We start from the raw sequence: 26,755 nt of genomic DNA, 5'->3' as shown, positions 1-26,755 counted from the left end.
GATTATGATGTTTCTTGAACCCATCGGAGAGCTAAAAATCTAAGGAAAATCATGCCTATGAGCAGGGATGGGTGCCAAGCACAGGCCTGCCTGTGCCAAGGCAGAGGGGAGGGTGGGCCTTCTTTCCACAGATGACGAGTCAACTGTAGTTATAAAACGGAGCTACCCCTAAGATCTTAAACCAAAAGCTACTTTCAGAGGACGAATGCTTAGGGCTTGACTGAGCTCATTAGTCATAATTTTTACATATGATATAACATACAATATTTTGAACAATCTAGGGGGAAAAAATCAATACTTTATGGCTTTCTCTCAATGCAGAACATTTCCAGAGGCCAAGACACCTATGAATAATAAAGTCATCTTAAAAAGAGATGTCTGCTGCATATTTCTGAGTTGAATGGAAGTCGTTCTTCCTCATGGTGAAAACATTACCAATAACCATAAAATGGGGTGTTTAGAAACTCTTACGAGATTAAGTTTTTCAGAGCCATGCCTAAGTTGGTAGAATAGAAAGAGTCAGGTTAATTCAGCGTGGCTCATCCATTCAGTCTTGGAGACAGTGGGAATCCAGGGAGATCTTAAGTGGGGAACAGGGCCAATGAAATCATTTAGTCACATCTATTCCTGTCCTGGTTAAATAAGTATCAATATGTCTAATTTTTATGACAGAATTATATCACTTCAAGATGTACTGGCTGGAAACTTCGGGAATGAGTCTGGAGAGAACACACATGAACTCACTGAACGATTTAGAGTCTGTCTGTTCTCAAAGAGAGACGCTGTTTGTCTTGTCCATGGCTGGACTCCCAGGGCCCGGCACCGCACAAAATACTCATTCAAACAGTCCCCAAATGAAATCAAGAAGTGGGAGAAAGAGGATTTGAAACCATCATCTAGAAAATCTGGATTCATACTCACTTTTGTTTAACATGGGATAAAACGGGCTCCCCCGCGGGGGGCCGGGGGAGGTGCCCTCCAGGAGGATGGCATGCTCTGAATTATTGACAGAGCTGCTTCAACTTATCAAACACCTACTGTATACCTAAGTGTTGGCCAAACATTGTGTGAGGGACTAAAACAGAGCAGCAGCGAATGAATGAGGCCCATTCGAGTTCCTCGGGCCGGCCTGGCAGTGATTTCCTCGGCTGCTTTTGGTAGCCCACGTGGCACCCTCGCTGCCCCTGCGCACCCTTACCTTCCCTCACGTCACCGCAGCTGCGAGGAGCCTGTTAGTGCGTGACGCCCGCAGGCACACATACCTACAGTGTTGTGCCATCGGTTCACGGCAAACAGCCTGCTGCAGGTCACGGTCACCACCGCCGGGATGGTCAGGTGGGGAAGTGTGTTTGCCGCCACGTGGGTCACTGGAGAGTTTGATGGAAACTTCAGCACCATGATCACATCCTGTTGCATCTGATCTTTAAACATGAGTGGACTCTGTGGAAGGAAACACTGTTGAATAGAAAGGGAAGAGAGCAAAGAAAACAAAAGGAATAACACAGTTAGTGAGAGCTCGGGGGAGAATGAGGTTACAACAGGCTAGCACGAGCCCAGACAGACAGCAGGCACTGTGTGACCGTGAGGACGATGGCACAGAGACAAGCAGGGACTGTGTGCAGTCGCTGAGAGGGGACACCCGGTCGCTGAGCATCAGCTGCAATTTGGGGACCGCCAGGTGGCAGCGTGAGAAGCTGGCTTAGAGATGCCCATGTGATGTGGCGTAATTATTCGATGAAGTTACAACTTCAATGTGGCGCAAAAAAAAAAAAATCAGTCAAGTCAGTTACACGAAATACAAAATGAATTGACTGATAGTTTCACTTTTTTACCTGGTGGATCTGGGGTCACGGCTACAGTCTAAACAAGGAAAATACTATAGCTTCCCTTGTCAGTGCCGTGTGTACATTTCTGCTGAGGCTCTACTGTTTAGGCCTCCTTCCCCGCTAGATGGTGAGCTTTCTTTTCTTTTCGTTTTTCTCTTTTAGGGCTGCACTGGCGGTGGCATATGGAAGTTCCTAGGCCAGGAGCTGGTTCGGAGCTGCAGCTCTACACCACAGCCAAGGCAACGCTGGATCCTTAACCCACTGAGCAAGGCCAGGGATACTGGCCTCATGGATACTAGCTGGGTTCTTAATGTTTGTTTCTCAAACATTTAGCATATGACTTGATAGAAAGTAGACACCAGACGTATCTTTATCTTCATTTGTTTGTTTGTTTTTGGCCGCGCCCACGGCCTGTGGAAGCTCCTGGGCCAGGGATCTGGCCCAAGCCATAGCATCAACCCAAAGCTGTTGCAGTGACAACGCGGGATCCTTAACTGCAGGGCTACAGAGCTCAGAAAGTAGATACTATAAGTACTACTATTAAATACTATAAAACAGTGTAAATATTTTTACACAAAAGACACAAACTAAGTTGCTGGAAATAACCAGTATTTCGCTTTCATGCATATTCTGTAATTGTTCAAGATATATATATCTGCTAGAGGAACTTAAAAAGGTTCTTTTCTTTATAAACAGTTCCATGCCAATTTAGTCTCTCTCACAATTTCCCCTAGGAAAGCAATAAGTTCTGACTGGGCATTTCTCCAAGATAAATATTTGTATTAGTATTATCATTAAACAGAGAAAACAAATGCGGGAATAAAACCCTTCTGCCAAAGCATTTCATAAAAATAAAGTGTGCGAGAGATTCTCTTGGACAGTTTATTAAAAACGCGTCATCCCGGGGCTGGAGGCTCCAAAGCCACACCTCGGCGTCCAGGCTGCGCCAGCGGGTCTGGATGGGAGCGTGTGCTTGGCGGAGCCCTTCTGCTGGGTCACGGATAAGGACCCGCTTCAGGCAGCAGTGGTCACTACTGACTAAGCAAAGGGGGCCGAAACTGCGCAGCTGAATCATGACAGAGGGGAAAAAATGGTTTGCAAACACGCTTCTTTATGTTTTCAGGAGGTGCTGCCTCTCCGTTCCTTGCAGGCTGAGGATGCATCAGTGCTGTGTCACAATGCTTAGCGTCCAGCCTGGCACACAGAAGGGGCTTACTGCAAATTTGGTGAATAACTGATAGGATAAATGAAAGGCGTGAGATATTTGGGTCATAGAATAATAACTTAGACATTTGTTTACACATATTATTATGGACCATATTCTGGGACATTTGACTTCAGTAAGAGGGGATCTAGTTGATGCCTTGATAAGTGTCTAGGAAAACTGATGAACTGCAATATTTTGAGAATATCTTTGCCTTCATGTATTTTTTCCTTTATTAAAAATTCATGAAAAATCACAGTTTAAAAATAAATCCTAAAGTAGTTTCTTAGAAAAATTTTCTTCTTCAAATTAGATAAAGAGGAGGAGTTCCTGCTGTGGCTCAGCAGTAGAGAACCCGACCAGTATCCATGAGGACATGGGTTCGATTCCTGGCCTCGCTCAGTGGGTTAAGGATCCCAAGTTGCTGTGAGCTGTAGTGCAGGTCGCAGACATGGCTTGGATCTGGCGTTGCTGTGGCTGTGGTGCAGGCCAGCAGTTTTAGCTCTGATTCAACCCCTAGTCTGGGAACCTCCATGTGCCTCATGTGCGGCCCTAAAAAAAAAATAAAAAAAAGACAAATTAGACAAAGAGGGAAATGTTTACTAAAATTGACTGCTTTCTCATGAAAATGGATTTTTAAAATTCAGATTAAAACAGAAGGAATATTACCTTTTCTCTTGCAAAATAAGAAAAAAAGTTTTAATATTAGTAGCTGCTGCTGTTGGTGACACCTATTAACATTTACTGAGAACTGTATGCTAGGAGCTCAGGGCTGGTACTATTTTTAATCCCCATGTTATAGATTCTGGAATGTAAGCAGAGAGCTTAAATACCTTGGAAAATTCATTCATGAGTTAGTGGCAGAGATGGTGTTTGACCCGAGACTGACTCTGAGGCCCTGGCTCTTAATCCCTCTTCTAAACTGCCTCTCTGCTACAAACTATCTGTATATTTCTTGGCTTTTCTTAAAAATAAACTACTCCCTCTACCTCATCTTTCCCCAAAAGATTAAATTGGGCAGCATCATATTGTTTATATTATGTTTTTCTAATTTCTAAATATAATCTAATTTTGGTGCTGGCATATGTCTATAAGCCTGTATGTGTATGAAAGAGTTTATGTGGAGGTATATATATAGTCAGAGAGGATGGGTATTTTTGTGAATCCAAAATTGAACTCGCTAAAGCCAAACTTAAAGACATGACCCAGACTCCTTTCTTTGTCTTTCCCTAGAGTAATCAGTATATACTTAGGCTGGAGAGTTAGTCAATAAATCTAGAAGTCTTTTAAAATGCTGCTAAAAAAAAATCGCTATTTTATTTGATCTATACTCAGGTACAAAGAAAGAAAGAAAAAAAAAATGTTTTGCAAGCTGATATGTCTTACCAGGTGCATGGCAGAGCTCCGAGGCGGATGTGGCTCAATAAGCAACTGAGATGGCGTTTGTCCAAAGTTCTGTATCTGTGCCTCCATGGCCTGCAGCGGAAGGAGAGTGATTGTCATAATCAATATGCATCAACGAAGAGAGGTCAACACACTTTTTGACAACGCAAGTGTATCCCAAGTCAGCCATGAAAAAAGTCCAGAAAATTCACCGGGTGCTCTTCTCCCAGGGTGCAGAATCATCCAAGTGTTAGTATTTTGTAGACAAGCTCTGCTTCGCCTTCCAAGCATGCTCCCAGTAACCGAGTCACTATTCTTATTTAGAAGCTGGGGTTAAAGGTGGAGATGTTAACCTGTGATTACATGCATGCAACTAGAGCCCGAAGAGCACCAGAACCCTAAATCCAACACATATACCTTAATAAAGTCCTGTGTAAGAAGGAACGTATGGGGATCTCTAATGAAATAAGCCTCTGGAATCTTAATGGGAAAAAAGAATGAGACATAAAGTCCATCAAGGATACAAAATAAAATTCACATCATCACGTATTCTAATCAATTCAAAGGACAATCAGAACATTTAAGACTTTCGTAGAATAAGCAAATACAGCAAAACTTGCTACAAAAAATACATTGTAAATATATTCAAATATATTTTAGTGTGCTAGGATGAATCCTGAAATATTATTTACAAGGTATGAACTCATTTCGCTCAAAAATTTTCTGAAATTTTAGAAAGAACTAACCTAAAGAGGAAAGAATTCTTGGGGCATCTTGAGCCATGCCGTATGTTATGAAAAACCTATGCAGATGGAAATACTAATGAGATTTTGTGACTTCCAATGAATAAAAATAATTCTAGGTCTCAAAATATCTGGTGTGTTTAGTATGCTTTTTTTGTGTACATGTCAAAGAGATAAGCTCATGACAGATTTAAGTTATGTCTTACATACATAAATTCTACAGCCAACAGTTTCAATGTAGTAAGCTAGACTAACAGAAATATTTTTCCGAAATATCCTAAGTATGTAGTTTAAGTCAACAAGGAGAAGCGCAGTATTTACCATGATTATTACTCTGTTACCATGTTAATTTTCCCCCTAAAATTGTGTGCAATTTGGTTGCACATAAAAGTGAGATATGGAAGTCACTGCTGAGGGATTGGGAGCACAGGTAAGGCGGTAGATGGCTCTCCACACAGCGCTGCCACTCACCGCACCACTATCTACAATTCTCATTTATAAAGTCCTTAAATTTAACCATCTGTCCTCCTAGACTGCATTTCAAGAAAATGTTTATCAATAAAAATGTGAATTTTTGAATTTATTAGCAATATTAAACATGAATGTATCATTATCTGCCATATTTTAGCAATTACATAAACGGGGTTTGGGTGGTTTTTTTCCTTTTTTTTTTTTTTTGCAGAGGCAACAGGATCAATTATTAAATCTCTTTAAGTGCTGTCCAATTTTAATGTATACATTTATTTGCATGGTGTCCACTCGTATGTGAGGTATGACTATCGAACTAAATTGTACTCACATAGATTGTATTCTATCTCCCCGGTGCAAGACTTATGATTAGAAAATGGGGAGAGACCATTTCTGGTTAGGTTTACATTATTAACAATAAACTCTTGAGAATTATTTGAAACACAAAGTAGTAAATGTTATTGTTAAAGCTGCTCTGTTTAGAAAATGCCCAATACCTAGCTAGCTTCGTGCATCATCAACTAAATCTCTGTAACAACAGATGCTATTGCTTGTGTTTCTACTTCTCCAGAAAGGACCAGGGTGAGGGTAGGGAGACAGAAGTAAAATCAAACACGTTCAAATCTCCAGATCAGTGCCCTGCACTTAGTAGGGGGCCTTCAAATGTTCATAGAGGGAATGGATCCGCAAACATGCTTTGCTTGACTTTTTTTTTTCTGAAAGGGAGATAGTAAAAAAAAAGGGAGATAGAAACAAAAAAGATGTTCTCAAACTGATTTTTTTTTTTTTTTTTGTCTTTTGTCTTGTTGTTGTTGTTGTTGCTATTTCTTGGGCCGCTCCCGCGGCATATGGAGGTTCCCAGGCTAGGGGTCGAATCGGAGCTGTAGCCACAGGCCTACGCCAGAGCCACAGCAACGCGGGATCTGAGCCGCGTCTGCAACCTACACCACAGCTCACGGCAACGCCGGATCGTAACCCACTGAGCAAGGGCAGGGACCGAACCCGCAACCTCCTGGTTCCTAGTCGGATTCATTAACCACTGCGTCACGACGGGAACTCCTCAAACTGATTTAATTTCCAGAAATCCGTACAGTTCTCTGCAGTAGGTCCTGCCTCTGATCCTTTTGTTTGAGGCAGAGTACCTATGCATACGTCTCTCCAATGGCAACAGGATAAATTTTAAGTTGGGCTCAAGCTCACTCTTGCATTAAGACAACCTATTCCCAACATTCAACACTGATTTCTTCTAAGACTAAACGGATCCCTCTTCCTGTGATCTACATGACACGCTTTCATGAGCTAAAGGTTCTTATTCTAATATTTACCTTTTAGCTATTGGGTAATTCTGCCTTCCAATAATTCCTTGCTCTGATTTTAAATTGTAAAGGAATGTCTGATCTTAAAGTCTGCTGTCGCCCCTAAGTCTCCTTGTCATTATTAACATGTTTGAATGGGAAGTGAGCACCTACTGCTTTTCTTGACTGGCTGCCCTTGTTTTAGGCTTTCCGTGCCTGCCTCCACTTTTAGGAAGTCATCAATGTCTTCTTTTCATCAGGAAGGGGGTGCTTTGTACAGGATTGCGCCTGGGGATACACACAGCCTATTCTGCAACCTGTGAAGCAGAGCCACTGAGTAGTTGTTCGGATGGAGGCGAAAATGCCTCCGCTCATGCTAACCTCGGGCAGAGTTCTACAGCCTCCCAGACACCCTGAATCGTAATCAATGTCCTCCATATTCTCCAGCATATTTTCCTCTTTATCATGGAATGTGCACCCAGTTCTTTAGGTGTGTCTGTTTGCTCAGACTATGAATTCTCCTTTGCAGGTCAGGGCTGGGATTTAGTCCTAGAAAAATGTTTGCTGAATATAGATGTGAGAGAGATGGTAGGGCCTGTGAGCGAAACGGAAAGGTACCCTGGAAAGACGACAAGCACAGGAGCAGAGAAACTTCAGAGTTTTTTCCTTCCTTCCTTCTTTTCTTTCTTTGTCATAGGTACAGAATGCGGAAGTTCTCGGTCCAGGGATTGAACCTGTGCCACAGCAGCAACCTAAGCTGCGGCAGTGACAGTGCTGGATCCTTAACCAGCTGTGTCACAAGAGAACTCCAAGAGTTCTTTACTTTTCAATTCAATACCACACAAACAATGAAGTTAACAAACATTTGTTGGATGTTTACTCTATGCCAAGTGATACAAAACCAGAGAGCACACTGTCCCCAGGAAGTTCTCAGCCTGAGAGGACATGAGCTGAGCACATCAGAGACGCAGTAGGTAGGAGCGTGGTGGCAGCCACCCCAGAGGGCCAGGGGGCCCAGAGGAGTGATGTCTACAGCCGACTCAGGTGCAGGATGGGGCCGGAGAGTAGGGCTGTTAGGAAAGGGGCTCCCCAAAAAGATCATGAGCTGAGGTTTGAAAGTTAGGTAGAAATTAGCAGGTCAACACCACAGAAAGAGTTTTTGCTTTGAATTTTTTGGCCATATAGTGGAATTTTCCTATTAAAATAATTTTGCCAAATATATCAGTGGGAAAAAAAAACCCTAAATTATCAGAAATGGCATCTTAAAAAATTCAACATATTTCTATTTCTGTATATATTGCTCTGTGTGGGTCAAAGAGACTTGATGTTACTCATGAAACATATATTTATTGAGCACCTGCTATATACCCAGTACCATTCTAGATATCTCTGATACTCATCAAAAAAAAAAAAAAAAAAAAAAAAAGATTTTTGCTCTACCACAGATTCCCTTCTCCTCAGAAAGCCAAACGGCTTCCATTCAGCCAGATGTCACACACTGGCAGCCCATGTGCTGGATTCAGCTCACAGACATGGCTTCTATTTGAGCCAGCATTTATAGGTCAGGAAACATCATACAGTAAGTCAGATTTTTTGGTGTCTCTCAGCAAAATCAGATCTGGCATTACCTCGTCAGCGTTCCTGCATGGCCTCTCTCTCTGAGCGAAGGCACAGAGACTGTTTTTAATGCCCACCACCCACGTGACCCCAGCATGCACTGACCTCTGGCCAGCTCCGCACGTTTACTCCCCTGACTCGTGTAGATTTCAGCATTTGTGAATCCTTTTAAAATCTAGTACCAAAACTTTAGTTTGTGTTACAAGAAACCTTCTGCTTTAGGGATCTGCTGCACTTTCCAATGAAGAAAGGATGAGCTAACATTGCAGGTGTGAGCCCAAGAGTTGCACAATGTGTGTGGCAAAAGGCTAAATCTTGGGAAATCAGTCTGTAAACCTAACTCACTTCACTGGATCTAAGAGGTTATCCATTATTCGAAGCATCATTATTTTATAAACTATGTTGTGTTTTGTTGTTGCCTTTTTTGGCCCCATCCAGGGCATATGGACGTTCCCAGGCCAGGGGTTGAATCTGAGCCGCATCTGAGACCTCAACTGTGGCAATGCCAGATCCTTTACCCACTGCACCGGGCCGGGGGTTGAACTGGCAATGTCACAGAGATCAGCTGGCAGAAACTCCATATTTTATACACTGTGAAGAAGTAAAAAATGTTGGCAGTTAAACAATGATACACCACTGATCACAAAACACACTGTGATATGGAACGCTGAGATGCAACAATGATGTACATCTTGAATCACTGAGTTAGAGTAACTTTTTACATATAATAGGTAGCGATATCTTGAGCCCTACAAATCTAAGTAAGAGCTGAAAACAACAGATTTTTAAAAACAGAAGTGACTGACAAAAACTTCCTTCTTTTGCAAATAGGTGTTCGTGGGTGGACAACTCTTCGGTGGAAGAATATGAAAATAGGGATCTGCTTATACTTAATCACATTGTTTCTTAGGTCTTTGTAATTAATGAATTTGCTCTATTAATGCATATTTTTGTGGGTCAAGAAAGATAAATTCAGGAGTTCCCGTCGTGGCTCAGTCATTAACAAAACTGACTAGGAACTATGAGGTTGCAGGTTCCATCCCTGGCCTTGCTCAGAAGGTTAAGGATGCGGTGTTGCTGTGAGCTGTGGTGTAGGTCATAGATTCAGCTCAGATCTGGAGTTGCTGTGGCTGTGGTGTAGGCTGGCGGCTACAGCTCCGATTAGACCCCTAGTCTGGAAATCTCCATTTGCCTCGGGTGCGGCCCTAGAAAAGGCAAAAAGACAAAAAAAAAAAAAAAAAAAAAGATAAATTCATAAATTACACTAATTTTAGGTGTATAGTTTGATGAATGTGTGTGTGTGTGTGTGCATGTGTGTCTGTGTGTGTACTTTCTCCCCCCTGTAACCACTACCCAAGACGGAGGGCTTTGGAACGGAATGGAATGGGAAGGTTCCATGTCCTGATCTGGCTGGTGGCTAAATATGCAAACGTAAAGATTCCCTCTTTCCTCTCCCAGTCAATTAGTCCCGCCCCTCCTCATCTGCCCAGCTACTCCCTATTCTGATGTTTATTACTATTGTGGTGATAGTTGTGGTTTGGTTTTTTTTGTTGTTGCTTACTGTTCCACATATTAATCTGCCATAATGTATCAGTTCTCCTCTTGATGAATATTTGGATTGTTAACCCAGTTTCAGGTTATTATGAATAAAGTTGCTTAGAAAATTCATGCACACATCTTTTGAGGGAGGTAAGCAGTGATTTCTGCTGGGCGTATACCTAGGTAAGGGGTTGCTGAGTCAAAGGGTAGGAATATTTAATTTTACTGCTAAGTTGTTTCTCCAAGTGGTTGTGCTGATGTTTTGAGTATTTGTGAACGCAGAATGCAAGGCCAAAGCTATAAACAGAGCAATGATTTAAACTCCTACATATCAAACTCAATTGTGTGTGATAAAATAATTATATAAGGAATACCACTGTATTTCTTCATGAAGAATTCTTCAGATAGAAAAGACAGGTCAGTTAATATGTCAAGAGATTTAATATTTTTTCTTCTTCCTTTTTTTTGGGGGGGGGGCACACTTGCGGCATATGGAAGTTCCAGGGCTAGAGGTTGAATTGGCATAGGTCCTGGCCTATGGCATAGCAACTGCAATGCCAGGTCTCAGCTGCATCTGTGATCTACACCACAGTTCACAGCAACGTTGGGTCCTTTAACCCAGTGAGTGAGGCTGGGGTTGGAACCTGCATCCTCATGGACACTAGTGGGGTTCTTAACCCACTGAGTCATGACAGGAACTCACAAGAGATTTAAATTTTAATTGTTCTATCAATTCTTGCTAATTCTTATAAAAATTATTTTGTGAATGTCTATTGAGCTTTCACCATGATTTAAGCATTTATTTTTCTTCCCAGCTAACATCTGTCAAGAAATAGGTAGGTGAAGGGAGGGAGGGACATATTAGGAGTTTGGGATTAGCAGATAAACATTATTATATATGAAATATATAAACAACAAGGACCTACTGTAGAGTCCAGGGAATTATATTCAATATCTCATAATAATCTATCATGGAAAAGAATATGAAAAGAATATATATAATATATATGTATAATTGAATCGCTTTGCTATACACCTGAAATTAACACAAAATTATAAATCAAATATACTTCAATAAAAAAGAAATATATTTAGGTTATAAAATGAAAGGGGAAAAAAGACCCCCTGCCTTTTTTTTTTTTTTAATGGCAGCACCTGTGGCATATATAAGTCCCCAGGCTAGGGGTCAAATGAGAGCTGCAGCTTCAGGCCTGCGCCATAGGCACAGCAGGCAACACTGGATTCAGACTGCACCTGCGACCTATGCCACAGCTTGCACAATACCGGGTCCTTAGCTCCCTGAGCAAGGCCAGGGATTGAACCCACATCCTCACAGACCAGACACTATATTGGGTTCTTAACCTGCTGAGCCACAATGGGAACTTCAAAAAAAGACTTTTTTAAACCTTGGAGGAAGTTCTAAACATGGAATACTTCAGAGGAAAGCAGAAAAGTCAAGGAGATGTGAAGTAATTGTGCCTAGGAGAACAATACGAGCACATCTGAACAGGACATGTGATTTTGGATGTCATACGCATGCATGACACACAACTCAGTTTTACCTGCACACATGTCACATAAAGCTTCCATTAGGGACAGTTTTCCCTCTTGTCCCTTCTGTACATTCTTTGGTTTGCCTTTTTTTATTTTGCTTTTTAGGGCCACACCCGAGGCATACAGAGGATCCCCCCGCCAGGCTAAGGGTCGAATTGGAGCTGCAGCTGCCAGCCAACACAACAGCCGCAGCAACCCGGGATCCAAGCCGTGCCCGTGACCTACATACACCACACAGCTCACAGCAACCGCCGGACCCACAAAGCAGGGCCAGGGACAGAACCCGAGTTCTCATGGATACTAGTCAGATTCATGACCACTGAGCCACAACAGGAACTCCGTCCCTTCGCTACTTTCTGATCATCCTCTTCCTTAGGCTTAACAGGCTCTCTCTGTAAAATCCTCCAGGACCCACCTGCCAAGTTGCAGAATTACCTTCGTCCTGCTCTCCCTTTCCCCTGCTTATTCTCAACACACTCCCTCTTATCCTTCAACTTCCCCACAGGTCGGGGCCACTGTGTATGGCTGTGTCACTGATGCCATGTACAAAGGTGCCCAGCTGGGGGGCAAATGAGTGATGGAATTGACCCCAATTGCCAGAGAGAGGAGCACTCGCCGTAATTCATTCTCCTGAAGAGGGTGTCTTTTTAAATTTGCACAAAAGAACCGTATGTGTTCACGACGGCTGTGACATATGCCTTATTCCTTTGACCTACTGTGCCTCTTTCTTAATAGCTTTTTTTTCCTTCTTGCTTTCCCTCTCAAGAAAGTTCTCACTTTTCTATGAATAAAGACACAGTCTAGGATTAAATCCTCCGAAGGGAACGTGAACATGAACAGGCTGTGCTGCATGTGTGTTACATGGATGCCTGTTTATACCAAAGGCTTACAGCCAAGGCAAAAATAAGCATGATGACAGCCAAGTCATCGTTCAGAACCAAATGACCAGTGTCCAAATTAATGATAAATTCAAAATATTCTTAAGACAGAAATTACTATGTAGGTGAATAAATACGCTTTCTCATTTCCTTTGTATAGACTAGTTATCTGTCTACAGCTTCCCTGGTATGCACTAGATAAAACCTTTCATTAATCTCTTCTCCTCATTGCAGGTGAGTTTAACCCAGATACATCTTTCTCCCATAGAATCTTTACAACCTCTCATTTTTTGCAATTTAGTATTGCCTTTCAGATGAAATGCCATGAGAGAGACAGTGTGAGGAAGCTAATAAGGTAGGCTGTCAAATGACCTATTTCACCCATTTCCCTTGGTCTGTACAATCTTTTAAATGGTTTTCAAAAAAACCCAGTCTTTTTATAAAGTACTACAGACTATGCTACCCACAATGCAGAATGTCAGACTATGTCCAAATTACTAATGAATGACTGACAATTTTCAGAATACTCAAGAAAAAAACAGTAAAAGCTTAGGAACATAGAAAAAGATTTTCAAAAAATTTCCTTAGCACTGTGTTTATCTCAGTGTATAGCTCTTACTTAGAACGATTTCAATTTATTTTACTTTAGGGCTGCACCTACGGCCTATGAAAGTTCCCAGGCTAGGGGTCAAATCAGAGCTACAGCTGCTGCCTACACCACAGCCACAGTAACATCAGATCTGAACTGTGTCTTCAACCTACACCACAGCTCACAGCAATGTTGGATCCCTAACCCAGTGAGCAAGGCCAGGGGTTGAACCCGAGGCCTCATGGATACTAGTCAAGTTCATTACCACTGAGCCATAATGGGAGCTCTGAATTTTATTTTTAATGCTTGAGAGTGGGTACTCTTTTTTCTATTCTGACATACAATTACAAATATATGTGATTTTGTTTATCATCTTGCTGATCTACTTCCAATTCTACCAATTCTATACCAACTACAAAAAAAAAAAAAGGCATTTTTTTTTGAGAAGTCTGAAATGATAAAAAGAAAGACTGCTTAATGGCAGAATGTATTTTAACTGATAAGCTTTTGCTTCTGGTTTATTGTTGTAATAAAACAAGATCATATAAAGCATTATTTTTTAATGCTGGAAAAATAGGAGCAAAATAAATCAAGCAAATAATATCTGCACTTTATTATTTCTTGCCTTATAAACATTTAACTATATAAAAAATTAAAATGCTATTTTGTATTCAACTGCTTCTAGTTTTTCATAGGAACTACAAAATAGGAGAACCAAGATACTTCCTTTGTTTTGACAATCAACTGTGTTAAGGCTAACCCTGTAATAGCAAAATTATTAGAATAGTTAAGCAAATATTTGGAAACTCAAGTTAAAAAGAACCACATTTGCTTTAACTGTCAGACCACGCTAGACAATTTTTTGTTGTTGTTGTTACTTTTTTGCTTTTTAGGGCCACACCTGCAGCATATGGAAGTTCCTAGGCTAGTGGTCAAATTGGAGCTGCAGCCACTGGCCTACACCACAGCCACAGCAACGCGGGATCTGAGCTGAATCTTCGACCTATACCACAGCTCACGGCAACGCTGGATCCTTAACCCACAGAACGAGGCCAGGGATCGAACCCGCATCCTTGTGGATCCTAGTCGGGTTTGTTAACTACTGAGCCATGAAGGGTACTCAGTATGTTAGACAATATTTGAGGAGGGGGTTCTGATTAATTCATATACCTATATCAGTGCTTGGTTTTCTTCTTTTGGTATACATCTTAAAAAAACAAAGAGGAGGAGTTCTAGTCTGGGAACCCCTAGTCTGGGAATCTCCATATGCCGAGGGTGCAGCCCTAAAAAGACAGGGGGAGAAAAAAGCAAAGGAGACATCCTTTTTCTGATTCCTACTTTTTCCCTGGAATGATGAATTATAATAAAGATATTACATAATTGACTTAACGAATATTTTGAATGTGAAAAAAGCAACACCATTCCTCTAGACAGAAAAAGGTCTGTCTACAACATTAAAAAAAAAATTTTTTTTTTTCAGTGCCACTGGTGGCGAGCTCACTCAACTTTTCTACTTAAAAGTAAGTCTAAGTCAATCAGGTAGAACAAGTACATATGTTTTAATGTAGCAGGTAGTGGCCATTCTACCCTGGATGCCTTAAAAAAGTCTGCTCAGCCTAGAGGGGTGACTGCCTCAGGGAAACAGAGAAGAGGGCTGGATTGGCATCCTTGCCCCCTGGCGATGGTCTCCACGGACTGCATCACCAGTGCTTCTCTGCTCTCTGGCTTCCCAGTTGGTTTAGCCACTGAGAAGTCAGGACAAAAAAAGGAAGGAGAAATATTTGTTGTGTGTTCCCCCATTGCCAAATCACAGTTTGGCAGTGGCTGGGTTGCATTTCTCTACCTAAGGCCACAGGTCCTATTGAGTGACCACCTTCCCAGGGCTACTTCTCCTGCCAGGTTCTGGCAATAGCTCCCTTCCCTTTTATCCTCAGGCCTAGGTGTGGTACCCAGATGTTAAACCCTGGAGGCTTCGCCTTCCCTTGATCATCTACTTTATCCTGCCTATATGTAAAAATAGGACTATTATTAAACTCTTCATTATTCTTTAAAAAATTTTTAAGTTGTAGTAAAGCATATACAACATAAAACTTACCATCTTTTTTTTTTTTTTTGGTCTTTTCAGGGCCGCACCCTCGGCATATGGAGGTCCCCAGACTAGGGGTTGAATCAGAGCTGTAGCCACTGGCCTACACCACAGCCACAGCAATGCCAGATCCTTAACCCACTGAGCGAGGCCAGGGATCAAACCTGCATCCTCATGGATGCTAGTCAGTTTAGTTTCCGCTGACCATGATGGGAACTCCCTAAAATGTAACATCTTAACCATTTGTAAGTGTAGTGTTCAACTGTGTTAAATACATTCATACTGCTGTGCAATCACACCTCTTTTCTGTCTTGAAAAACCGAAACTCTGTATCAATGAGACAAGTGCCCCTTTCAGTTTTCCCCTAGCCCCTGGAAACCACACTGCTACTTCCTCTCTCTAGGATTTTGACTACTGTAGGCACCTCGAATTACAATAATGTGTCTTGCGAAAGGGTTATTTTATTTAGACTATGTCCTCAAGATTCATCCTGTTATAGCATGTGTCAGAATTTCCTTCATTTTTGAGTGAATCATATGCCATCCTAGGTATATGTCACATCTTGTTTATCCATCATCTGCTGACAGACCCTTGGGTTTCTTCTACCCTTTGGCTCTTGTGAATACTGCTGCTATGAATATGGGTGTACAAATGCTTCTTAGAAATCGTGCTTTCAATTCTTTTGGAGCTATAGCCACGAGTGGCATCGTTAGATCATATGGTAGGTCTTCTTTTATTTTTTTGAAGGCCTCCATACTGTTTTCCAGAGAGGCTGCGCCATTTGACATTCTCACATTAGTGTATAGTTTCACTTTCTCCACATCCTTGTCAACACTTGCTATTTTCTGTTTGTTTGACAGTAGCCAACCTAATGGGTGTGAGGTGGCATCTCGCTGCGGTTTTGATTTGCATTTCCCTAACGATTAGTGATGTTCCCTGTGCTTGCTGGACATCTGCATATCTTTTCTGGAGCCTTCATTATTCCCTTGAGAGGATAATGCGTTGAGATCCTAATTTACACAACTAAGATTAGTATCCAGCTATAATACATAAAAAATGTTGGTTAGTTTTTCCTTCATCTCCAGGTAGGGCTGACCAAAATATGATTTTCATTGAGAAGCTAGAATATTTTGAAGATAAACACTCTTATCTTCTTGGGGGAGGCTGTGGAGTCTCTCTGTAATCTAAACTTGTTAATCCTTAAGAAGAGAACTAAAACACTCTTTTCTGGGTGATTTAGAGACAGATTTACCTTGAAGCGGAGGTTTTAGCAGTCCATCTCTTAAGGATGCTTCCGGGTTTTTAGTTCTTTGCTCACTTTTGGGTTGATTCCATAGCATATCACAGAAGAATCAACCCAGAAATGCTTAATGATGTGTGAGAGGAATCTGTACACTATCCCTGCTGAATTCTCCCTGGCTGAATAAATTTATATAAAGCAAATGCTGTGCTGGCTGGCTGATTCAGGAAATGGAGGAGAGAAGGAAGTTGAGGAGAAGGTGGTGATGGCGGAGGAGGAAGGGAGAGATGCAGTAGGACAGGTGGTGGCCTTTCTTCACTACACGAAACGAGTTCACTTGGAGTGTCTGATCATGGAAAGAAAATTGTAATGAAAACAGATTTGTTTGGTATTTGGGAAGACATCAAGACAGGTTCACCAGGTGCTAGCAGAAACATTGCAAAATGAAATCATACACTCTTATTAAACTAAATTCAAATTAAAATAGTACTGAATGTATTTGGCAGAACAAAATGCACGTCTTTGATTTTGACATAAACGAGAAACAATAATTTAGATATGCTATGCTGAGATCAAATGGCTTTAAATAGGCTCATTATCAATATGTTTAAAAACCTTTAAAAATGAGTCCTAAACATCTAACCGAAATGTTTAAGTACTTAACTTGAGTAATAGCCACTTCGACAAACTGAAGCATGCAATATGTTTTGAATAATTGTTAATTTATGCTAAGGTAACAACTGTAATAGGAGATAAGGAAATCCCTTCCAGCTATTTCTCTTACAAATAGCAGGCTGCAATTTTCACCCTTCTTCCTTGTGTAAAATATGACTTTAGATGCTTGTAAAAGCATTTGCTGTTAATTTCTAAAAATCAATAATTAGCACTTCTCAGCACCACACAATAAAAATAACACGAAGAGAAAAAGCATATATCATATAAGTGACACGCATCCATTTTGACTAGCTGCATTATTTATGTTTTTCTATGAACGATTGATGATCACAGACTAGGTAAGGATTGCAGTAATTAGGAGGAGAAAAGATAAACCTAAATTAAATATTCACTAATCAAAATTAAATGTCATTAATGTCTTCAATACTAATTTCTATATAGAAACTTTATTCATTGAATCACCCCCATTCATGCCTATTGTTGTGGATGAGAAGCACCTGAACCTATACTCATTAGTTTTAGGGATCAATAATATTCTGGTTGTTCCCCAAATGATTCTTTGAATTTAAAGAATACTTAATGTGTATTTCCACTCCAATAATTTAAAGAGAAGAGATTTTCTTATTATTTTAATTTGGCTTTTAAATTTGTTAAGTTTTTTTTTTTTAGGGCCATACCCACAATATACAGAAGTTCCCTGGCTAGCCTACTCCAGAGCCACAGCAAAGCCAGATCTGAGTTTGTGATGTACGCTGCAGCTCACAGCAATGCTGGACCCTTAACCAACTAACCGAGGCTAGGGATTGAAACTGCATCCTCATGGATACTAGTCGGGTTCTTAACCTGCTGAGCCACAAGAGGAACTCATGAATTTGTTAACATTTTTTTTGTTGTTCTTTTTAGGGCTGCACCTGTGGCATATGGAAGTTCCCAGGCTATGGGTCCAACTGGAGCTGCAGCTTCTGGCCTATGCCACAGCCACAGCAATGCCAGATCTGAGCTGTGTCTATGACCTACACCACAGCTCACGCTAACACCAGATCCTTAACCTGCTGGGGGCGGGGGGAGGCAGGGAGCAAACCTGCATCCTTACGGATACTGGACAGGTTCATTACCACTGAGCCACAGTGGGAACTCCCAAATTTGTTAACATTTTAAGCTCAGTAAAACATCCAGTAATTATAGGGAGAAAATTAAGAAATCTTCATTAGGCATTTTGTTTGTCCTTTGTTGCAATCACGTCTCAGAATTATTGCCGAGAAGAACGCTGAACATCCCTCATCTGAAAACAAGTAGGCATCATGGACAGATGAGTGGGCAACCTTGTGTTACAACCCATTCAAGTGATCCTGGAGGGGTATTCACATCCCTGGTAGATGGAGGAAAGAAGTCAGAAATAGGGAAAGGAAAAGACCAGGAATAGCGAATTCCCAGAAAGAATAAGCTGTGGTTGTAGAGGCCATCACTGTTGTCACTACAAATACCTCTGCTCACATCATCAGGATGAAAAGTGGGGGAATTTCTCTCCTGATACATTTTATGAGTTCATCTTCTAGGAAAGTCAGCATTGCAGCTGTTTTGCTTAAAAACACATCTGTCTTGCTGGTTCCCGACAGCCCTATCATGTCAGTTCTCTGTAGTAGTTAAGCAATGTTTCAGCAAGAAAATAAAATGAAAACTGAAGTGATCTATTCTACTTCCTATGTGCATATTTTCACCCTAGCAGATCCAAAGGAATGCTTTGTTATTCCTGTGAGATCAAAGAGAGAGATAACAGAGGAAATGTAATCTAAGACTAAGAAATATTAGTAACAGAAAATTAGACTAAAAATACCATGTTTTTATGACTACTGGTAATATTAAAATACATTTAATGTTTCCATATTCTCAGCATAAGTAGACAAATGTGTATGTATAAATAAATAAATGCTGTATGGCCCATATGTTCTAATAGCTTGCCAGCAAAACAGCTTTTTATGATAGACATGTGTATACCTCTTACTGCAAAAAAGAACTCCCTTAAATCATTTTTCAGTTTGACAGTGTTGACTATAGATAGGATGATACAGGGAACAGAAGGTCTTCCAAGACACCTGAATTATGGTTGGGGTAATAATAATTATAATCTGTCTAGTGCTTTATAGTTTACGAAGTATTTTCACATATCTTTTCTCATGTGATTCTCAAATACAGCCCTATGAGTTGGCTATGATTTCTCCTATCCTATTTTAACTGGTTAAACAAAGGTACATGCAAGTAAAGTGATTTGGTTAATGTCACTCGATAATGATGGGGCTGGGATATAACCTATTATCTGATTCCCACCTTTCCATTACTGTTTATTGCCTGCTAGGCACCATATTATCATATTCAGAGGCAGACAGGCTTGAGTAATTATATCCATGATTGTAAGACTGATAATTTTTAAAAACAATTTCAGAGTAAAATATTTTTCGCTCATTATAAGAGTACAGTAAATAATTTTTGTGGCATTTAATTTGTAATTTCCACTAATAACTTTTTTTTTTTTTTTTTTTTTGCCTTTTCTAGGGCCGCTCCTGCAGCATGTGGAGGTTCCCAGGCTAGGGGTCGAATCGGAGCTGTAGCTACTGGCCGACACCAGACCCATAGCAATGCGGGATCTGAGCCAAGTCTGTGACCTACACCACAGCTCACGGCAATGCCGGATCCTTAACCCACCGAGCAAGGGCAGGGATCGAACCCGCAACCTCATGGTTCCTAGTCGGATTCGTTAACCACTGAGCCACGATGGGAACTCCTTCACTAACCAACTATTAATTAATTATGGCATAATCTCCTTGAGAGTGCCTTAGGAACTCTCAAAGACTGATGAAACATAGGTATCAGGGAAGAGATTAGAACAAATGACCAAAAAAAAACCCCCCAAAACCCAAAAAAGGCTGATAAATATTTCTTAAAGCTATCTTAATTTTTTTTCCTATAATTAATGGAAGTTTTACTGAGTTGAAACTTTTAACAAATTCAAAAGCATAAACAAGATAGAAAACCTTACAGTTTAAATTAGTACAATGTAAGTACACATTAAACTGTCCCTTATAGTTTTAAGAATCATTTTGGAATATGGAAGAATATCATCCCTAAAATGAAAAAGCATTAATAAACACCTTGTTATTTTTAAATTCATAGAAAATAATGGGACTAAAGAAACTTTGACTTGGGAATCAGGAGACTTCATCTAAGTCTGGCTCTGATACTGCATTGCTGGGTATCCTTGGAAAAATCATTTAATAAGAGTGTTAGGCTAGATAAATATTTTTTTTTAAACTGGAACGAATAAGAATTGCCCGGAGAGAATTTTTTTTTTTAAAAAAATAAACCTGCTTGAACCCTCTCCTGGATATTCTGAGATACTCTTGGGCTAGAAGAGGGAAGGATGGAGAACTGGACGGGGCTCAATGGATATGGCACATGCTCTTGAAAATACTAGAGGGGGAGTTCCCGTCGTGGCGCAGTGGTTAACGAATCCGACTAGGAACCATGAGGTCGCGGGTTCGATCCCTGCCCTTGCTCAGTGGGTCAAGGTTCCAGCGTTGCCGTGAGCTGTGGTGTAGGTCGCAGACTCGGCTCGGATCCTGCGTTACTGTGGCTCTGGTGTAGGCTGGCAGCTACAGCTCCGATTCGACCCCTAGCCGGGGAACCTCCATATGCTGCAGGAGCGGCCCAAGAAATAGCAAAAAGACAAAAAAAAAAAAAAAAAGAAAATAGTAGAGAGAGGTGGCGGTAAGGATATAGATGAAATAAAAGTTAGCATTTTTGAAACTGGATGATAGGTATATAGGGGTTCATTATATCATTCTCTCTACTTCAGTAGAAAAAAAAGTTTTCAGATCATTCTAACACTCCTTTAGTAGAGCAGTGCTTCTTAAACTCTAATGTCTCCAACAAGTCACCCGAGCATCTCCTTAAATGCACGTTCTGATTTATTAGGTCAGGGAGGCCGGAGAGTAGAGTCTGGAGTGCAAACAAGTTCCCAGGTGATGCTGATACTGTTGGTCTATGGACCACAGTCAAGTTGCAAGGAATTAGAAAACCATGGGAGCAGACACTCGCAAAGCAGAGTAGCCTATTTCCTCAACAGGTTATAAAGCGGAGTTTCTTGGCCATCATTTGGTAAGGAAAAAATATAGAGTAAATCACATTATTATTACTATTATTATTTTGTCTTTTCTAGGGCCACTTCCCACGGCATATGGAGGTTCCCAGGCTAGGGGTCTAATCAGAGCCACAGCACCGTGGGATCCCAGCCGTGTCTGTGACCTACACCACAGTTCAGAGCAACACCGAATTCTTAAACCACTGAGCAAGGCCAGGGATCGAACCCGCAACCTCATGGTTCCTAGTCGGATTCGTTAACCACTGCACCACGACGGGAACTCCAATCACATTATTTTTATTAATATGTAAAAATGGGTAAGAAAGATATTTATTATTATGCCTGAAGAACACTGCTGAAATAATCAGATGAGCTCATCTATGAAAAAAAGTGTCTATAAGATTATGATAAAAGCCAAGATTTAAGACAATTTAAATAATATCTAATATCCAACAGATCTAGTGTTTACACATTAGGAAGAGCTTTGTACCAGAACTGTTCTGTCATGTTCCTGCCCAGAGGCTGTCATGATAAAGTTTATTATCAATTACTGCTTTACAAGTATAAAATAAGTTAAGCTGTCATATTTTTCTCAGCCAGAGATCCTAAGCTGTCAAAGAATGTCAATTTTAAATCTGACATAGAGAAGACAATTATCTGTTATTCCGACCTCTAATTTCTTGACATTTTAATGCCATAATTGCTGCAGTTAGTGCTGCTTCATGATTTCATCTGTCAAGGAAGAATGAATCAATAACCTTAAGCCATTTCTCAAATTTTAGAACTAACCTCAAAGCTCAAAGTTCTAGGCAGACTGTGGGCTATATACATACTGGGTTTTTTTTTCTTTTGTTTTTTTACAAGAGGGACATATGTAGATTTTTGTATATTAAATATTTCTCCTTGAAATCAGTATTTAACTAAGGCATTAATTAAGTTTAGTATAACTGTAGCCTTCCTTTGGTGTTATCTTTGTGAAATACAGTCATCTTCACATTCTAAAAATACTAACGTAAGCACTGTCAAATAACAGGAATGAAATGGGCTCAATAAAAGGCTTAACATTTTGAACACGGCTTTTCCCAAGAGCCTCTGTCCAACCTTTTAGGTAGATATCAACTCTCTCAAGTCACAGCACCACAGGGCAGACCTCCCTCTGGGAACGCAATGTTGAGGTTTGGTAGAAGGCGGTGTGCCTTGCAAGCCCCTCCTTGCAGGGAGAGTATATATTTAAGGGCGCCAAATAACACCTGTCCCACACTCCTCCACAGGGCTCTTTCTTGCGACAGCAGATGCTGAATGATTTTATGCGGGCAAACACATGTCCGGTATTGTTCCTCCTTTACAGAGAAAGCAGTGGAGGCAGAGGGATATTAAATGGCTTGGCCACACGAGAAAACTCACAGGATTCAGGTGGACTCTCATCCTCGGCTGGTTCTCAAGCGCTCGCGCAGAACTTTTTTGGTGGACATATGTCAGTCCTGGGGCAGAGGAGGGAAGAGTGGGAGTGGGGAGAGGGACAGGGAACTCATATTCCCCACAGGATCATTTAGTCTGTCATGCTACCGCACACTCCGTGGTTCCCTAGCCGTCTTAAGGCGATAAAGCATCTTCCTAAGCAAACTCGAGGGGACACAGGTCCACTGGGTCAGGGTGACGACCTCTGCTGCCCTGGCTCTGAGTCTGCGCTGGCTGCTGGAAGAAAGGCAACAGTGCGCCATCAGCTAGTATTCAGAGAACCGACAGAGGAGTTTTGGCGTGAGAGAGGCAGGCGAGGGGTTTGGGGAGGGAGGACATGCACGCTGCCGAATGACTCTGGAAGTTTCTCTAATGGAACCTCTATTCAGCAAGTATGCCCTCAGACTGGGAGGGCTGCAAATAGAGTCCTGAAGTAAAGCACTCCGCCTGCACCACTGTGAGATAATCAGGAAGAGTAACATCTTACTGTGGAGACTGTCTACGCAACAACAAACACGGCTGAACCATTCCTGACCCACAGTGCTTTTTTTAAAGTATGCATTCTGACATAATGTCTCATTAGGAAGTTCCACGGTTTGACAATTATACACAGTTTTTATCACTGTCCAAAACAGCGGTGTGATATTTTGTAGAAGCAGGTATTTTTACAGGAGTCAAGTAATAAACATGATGTCCATGTAAAGTCTCAATTCTAATTCCATTTTCTTTTTATTCTCTCATTTATCTATTTATTTACTCTCATTAAAAAATGAAAAATCTGCTATTTTTCCATCAATTTTAATGTTGCCTTGCACTTTCATTATGTACAATATGCTTAAAAATTTTTTTTTTTTTTGTCTTTTTGCTATTTCTTGGGCCGCTCCTACGGCATATGGAGGTTCTCAGGCTAGGGGTCTAATCGGAGCTGTAGCCGCCGGCCTGCGCCAGAGCCACAGCAACGCAGGATCCGAGTCGAGTCTGCGACCCACACCACAGCTCATGGCAACGCAACGCCGGATCGTTAACCCATTGAGCAAGGACAGGGATGGAACCCACAACCTCATGGTTCCTAGTTGGATTCGTTAACCACTGCGCCACGACGGGAACTCCCCTTAAAATATTTTTATTTTGCCCAAGAGGATTTTTTTTTTTTTTTTTGCTTTTTAGGGCTGCACCCACGGCATATGGAAGTTCCCAGGCTAGCGGTTGAATTGGAGTTGTAGCTGCTGGTCTACATCACAGCCACAGGAATGCAGGATCCAAGCCATGTCTGTGACCTACACTACAGCTCCCGGCAACACCGGATCCTTAACCCACTGAGTGAGGCCAGGGATCAAACCTGCGTCCTCATGGATGTTAATCAGATTCGCTAACCGCTGAGCCACAATGGGTACTCCTTGCCCAAGAAGATTAACTCACAAATTTCCTAATAAGGACAACACTTTATAATAGTCAAAAATGCACACCAAAATACTCTGGAGGAAAATTGTCTATGATATTTAAAAGTCAAAAAACAATCTGTGGTTGGTCTTGGAATAAAAGGGTAAGTATTCCAATTATTTTCTTTTTTTCTGATTCTAAAGGTATTGGCTCTGAAAGAAGAATAGAGTTTGTCAGGCATTTACAGCACAGGAGCATGTATTAAACAAAGGTGTATTGTTAAGAGAATAATTAAGCTCAGAATTAGAATGCCCAGTTGTGTACAAACCAATCAGATTATTTTGTAGAGAAAATCCCTTATTTCACCAACTTATTTCCATAATGTCTCGCTTCTCTCTCATCCATTCATTCTCTGTCCCTACCTCTTTCTCCCAGCTTCAGGCAATAATCCCATTTCCTTCTGCATACAACACGGTATAACACTGCACCTAATAATACGCTTGCAATGTGTTCTCTGAATATTTAGCCCTAAGGGTCCAAGGATCAATGATCATGAGCTGCTTCCCTTCCCTTCCTCTTCTCGGCTTGAAACCATACAAGTGAACTCATCTTGTTTTTACAGAAATCCCTAAGAAATGATTTTATGGATGCAAATTTTTCTCGTAGAGCTTTATTTCCGAAATCTACGAGTTTTCCACCTCTAAAATTCAAAATAAAAAAATAAAAAAGCACTCCACCGACTGGAAGTGTAGAAATGGTGACTTGTTTTGCATAGAGCAGATGGCAGATAGCGGGTAGGGTGAAAGGCTGGGACACAGCTTCCGTGAAGCAAGGCTCATCCAGCAGCTGTTGCATCTTCCCTCTTTTTACCTATCCGAAGTAATTCTGTGCAACGTGGAAGTGATTTAAATAATACGTTTTATGAACATTTTCACAGAAAGTACTTCTACACATATTACAGCATTTAATTCCCAAATGTGAGCTAAAAAATTTCAGGGTGAGAACATACAGGAATGAAAATACGATAACCTCATCTATTTCATTGATGCATTTTTGAGAACCTACTGGAATAAAATAATATAACCTTACCCCAGTTTTACTGATGTGTCTTTTGAGTATTCTGTCTAGAAGGTTGTAATTTTGCTTTTATAATAGAAGCAGACGGATACTGGCCGATTGTTTTCATGTGAACGATTCATGTTGAAAGACTCAGCTAGGTTTCATTAATTAATAACACAAAAAGCATGAAGCATTTTAATGAAGGCACTGAAGTAAAACAAATAAAACAGGGATACTGAAGTGCATTTTGTACGTCTGTAACTCTAAAAGGAACTACAGGAGTTCCCCTTGTGGCGCGGCAGAAACGAATCCAACTAGAACCCATGAGGATGCGGTTCGATCCCTGGCCCCGCTCAGTGGGCCGGGGATCTGACATTGCTGTGAGCTGTGGTGCAGGCCGCCGACACAGCTCGGATCCCCTGTTGCTGTGGCTCTGGCGTAGGTAACAGCTGCAGCTCCGATTGGACCCTTAGCCTGGGACCCTCCATATGCTGCCAGGGTGGCCCTAAAAGGCAAAACAAAACCAAAAAACAAAAGGAACTACATGGTGGTCTCACTACTTGTTTCTGACATCTAACACTCATTTTCCCACACTTGTCAAGTTCTATAAAATTTTTATAAATTTAAAATCTAAGTTTTAATTTTTATAAATTTAAAATCTAAGTTTTACAAAAATTTACATTGAAAAGAAATTTATACAGAAAGAGATGGAAAGCCGAATTTGTTTTGAAGGGGTGACAGAAAATTTCCAAATAATACGCAATTTTATTACCTACCTCCCTCAGCACAGGGTCAGTGATACTATCCAGGTTCACGGAGCCTTCATAGGTCAGGTAGTGAAAAACATTCAGAGCCCGGACTGCTTCTGGTCCTCGCTGCTTATAGCCAAATATGAGGTCAATCCACTGATGGAGTTGGCAAGAAACAAACTCACTTTCCAGAGCCTGCAATGAGTCAAGAAAGAAATTTGAGACATTACAAACTTAGTATACGCCTCTTTTTCTTACTTTGAAATATTCTGTATAAAGAATTACAATACATTCTTTATATTCCTAAATTTTGTCTGTATGTCTTAGAGCTTCTATTCTTAGAAATGGCCAAATAAAACCTATAATAAAACACATACCTAAAAGAAAAATTTCTCTCTAAAATACTTAATGTTCTCTTGGTTTTGTTATGGGGTGCATTGTGTATGTTAATATTAAATAGATTTCTGAAAAAAACACAACAATAATTTGAAATGCCTCCTTTAATGCCATTTACAAGAATTTCATTTCTAATTTTTAAACATGGGTTGAAACTAAACAGTTTATTAGACACTTAATATACACTTATTTTCCTGCCTATAGTCTTCAAATTTACCTCTAATGCTACTAAAAGGGCATAACTTCCTTCTGCTATGAATTAACTCTGCTGTTACACCACCGGGTAATTTTAGATGTTTGCTAACTAGTAGGAAATGAATGCAAATTACTGAGAGTCAGTGACCATGAGAAGCTCCCATAGAGAGTCAGAAAAAAAGAAGGCTTTTCGTGTCCTCAGAAGCCATCATGAGCTCCCGAGAGGTACCCTGACAGGCAGGCGTGGAGTTCTGTTCACACCTGTGGTGTAAGCAGTGACAATCAC

At 40.9% G+C, this 26,755-nt stretch overlaps 1 protein-coding gene across 16 annotated transcripts in view; it reads right to left on the bottom strand.

Moving 5' to 3' along the window:
* NBEA (neurobeachin) overlaps window positions 1–26,755 on the bottom strand; it is a 637,779-nt gene that overhangs the window by 21,666 nt on the left and 589,358 nt on the right. For 7 of the 16 annotated variants that reach the window (XM_021065195.1, XM_021065200.1, XM_021065191.1 and 4 more), the window contains 4 exons: window positions 25,906–26,073; window positions 4,831–4,893; window positions 4,417–4,506; window positions 1,263–1,455 (listed from right to left, as the gene is read on the bottom strand). In XM_021065195.1, the coding sequence (XP_020920854.1) occupies window positions 1,263–1,455; window positions 4,417–4,506; window positions 4,831–4,893; window positions 25,906–26,073 (514 nt within the window). The remainder of the gene's footprint in view (window positions 1–1,262; window positions 1,456–4,416; window positions 4,507–4,830; window positions 4,894–25,905; window positions 26,074–26,755) is intronic. The other 9 variants (XM_021065198.1, XM_021065201.1, XM_021065204.1 and 6 more) reach the window with 3 other exon arrangements.

Source organism: Sus scrofa, chromosome 11 (genome assembly GCF_000003025.6).
Source record: "Sus scrofa isolate TJ Tabasco breed Duroc chromosome 11, Sscrofa11.1, whole genome shotgun sequence".
NCBI lineage: Eukaryota > Metazoa > Chordata > Mammalia > Artiodactyla > Suidae > Sus > Sus scrofa.
The sequence above is the reverse complement of the archived record's forward strand: the minus strand, read 5'-3'. Positions and strand labels throughout refer to the sequence as shown.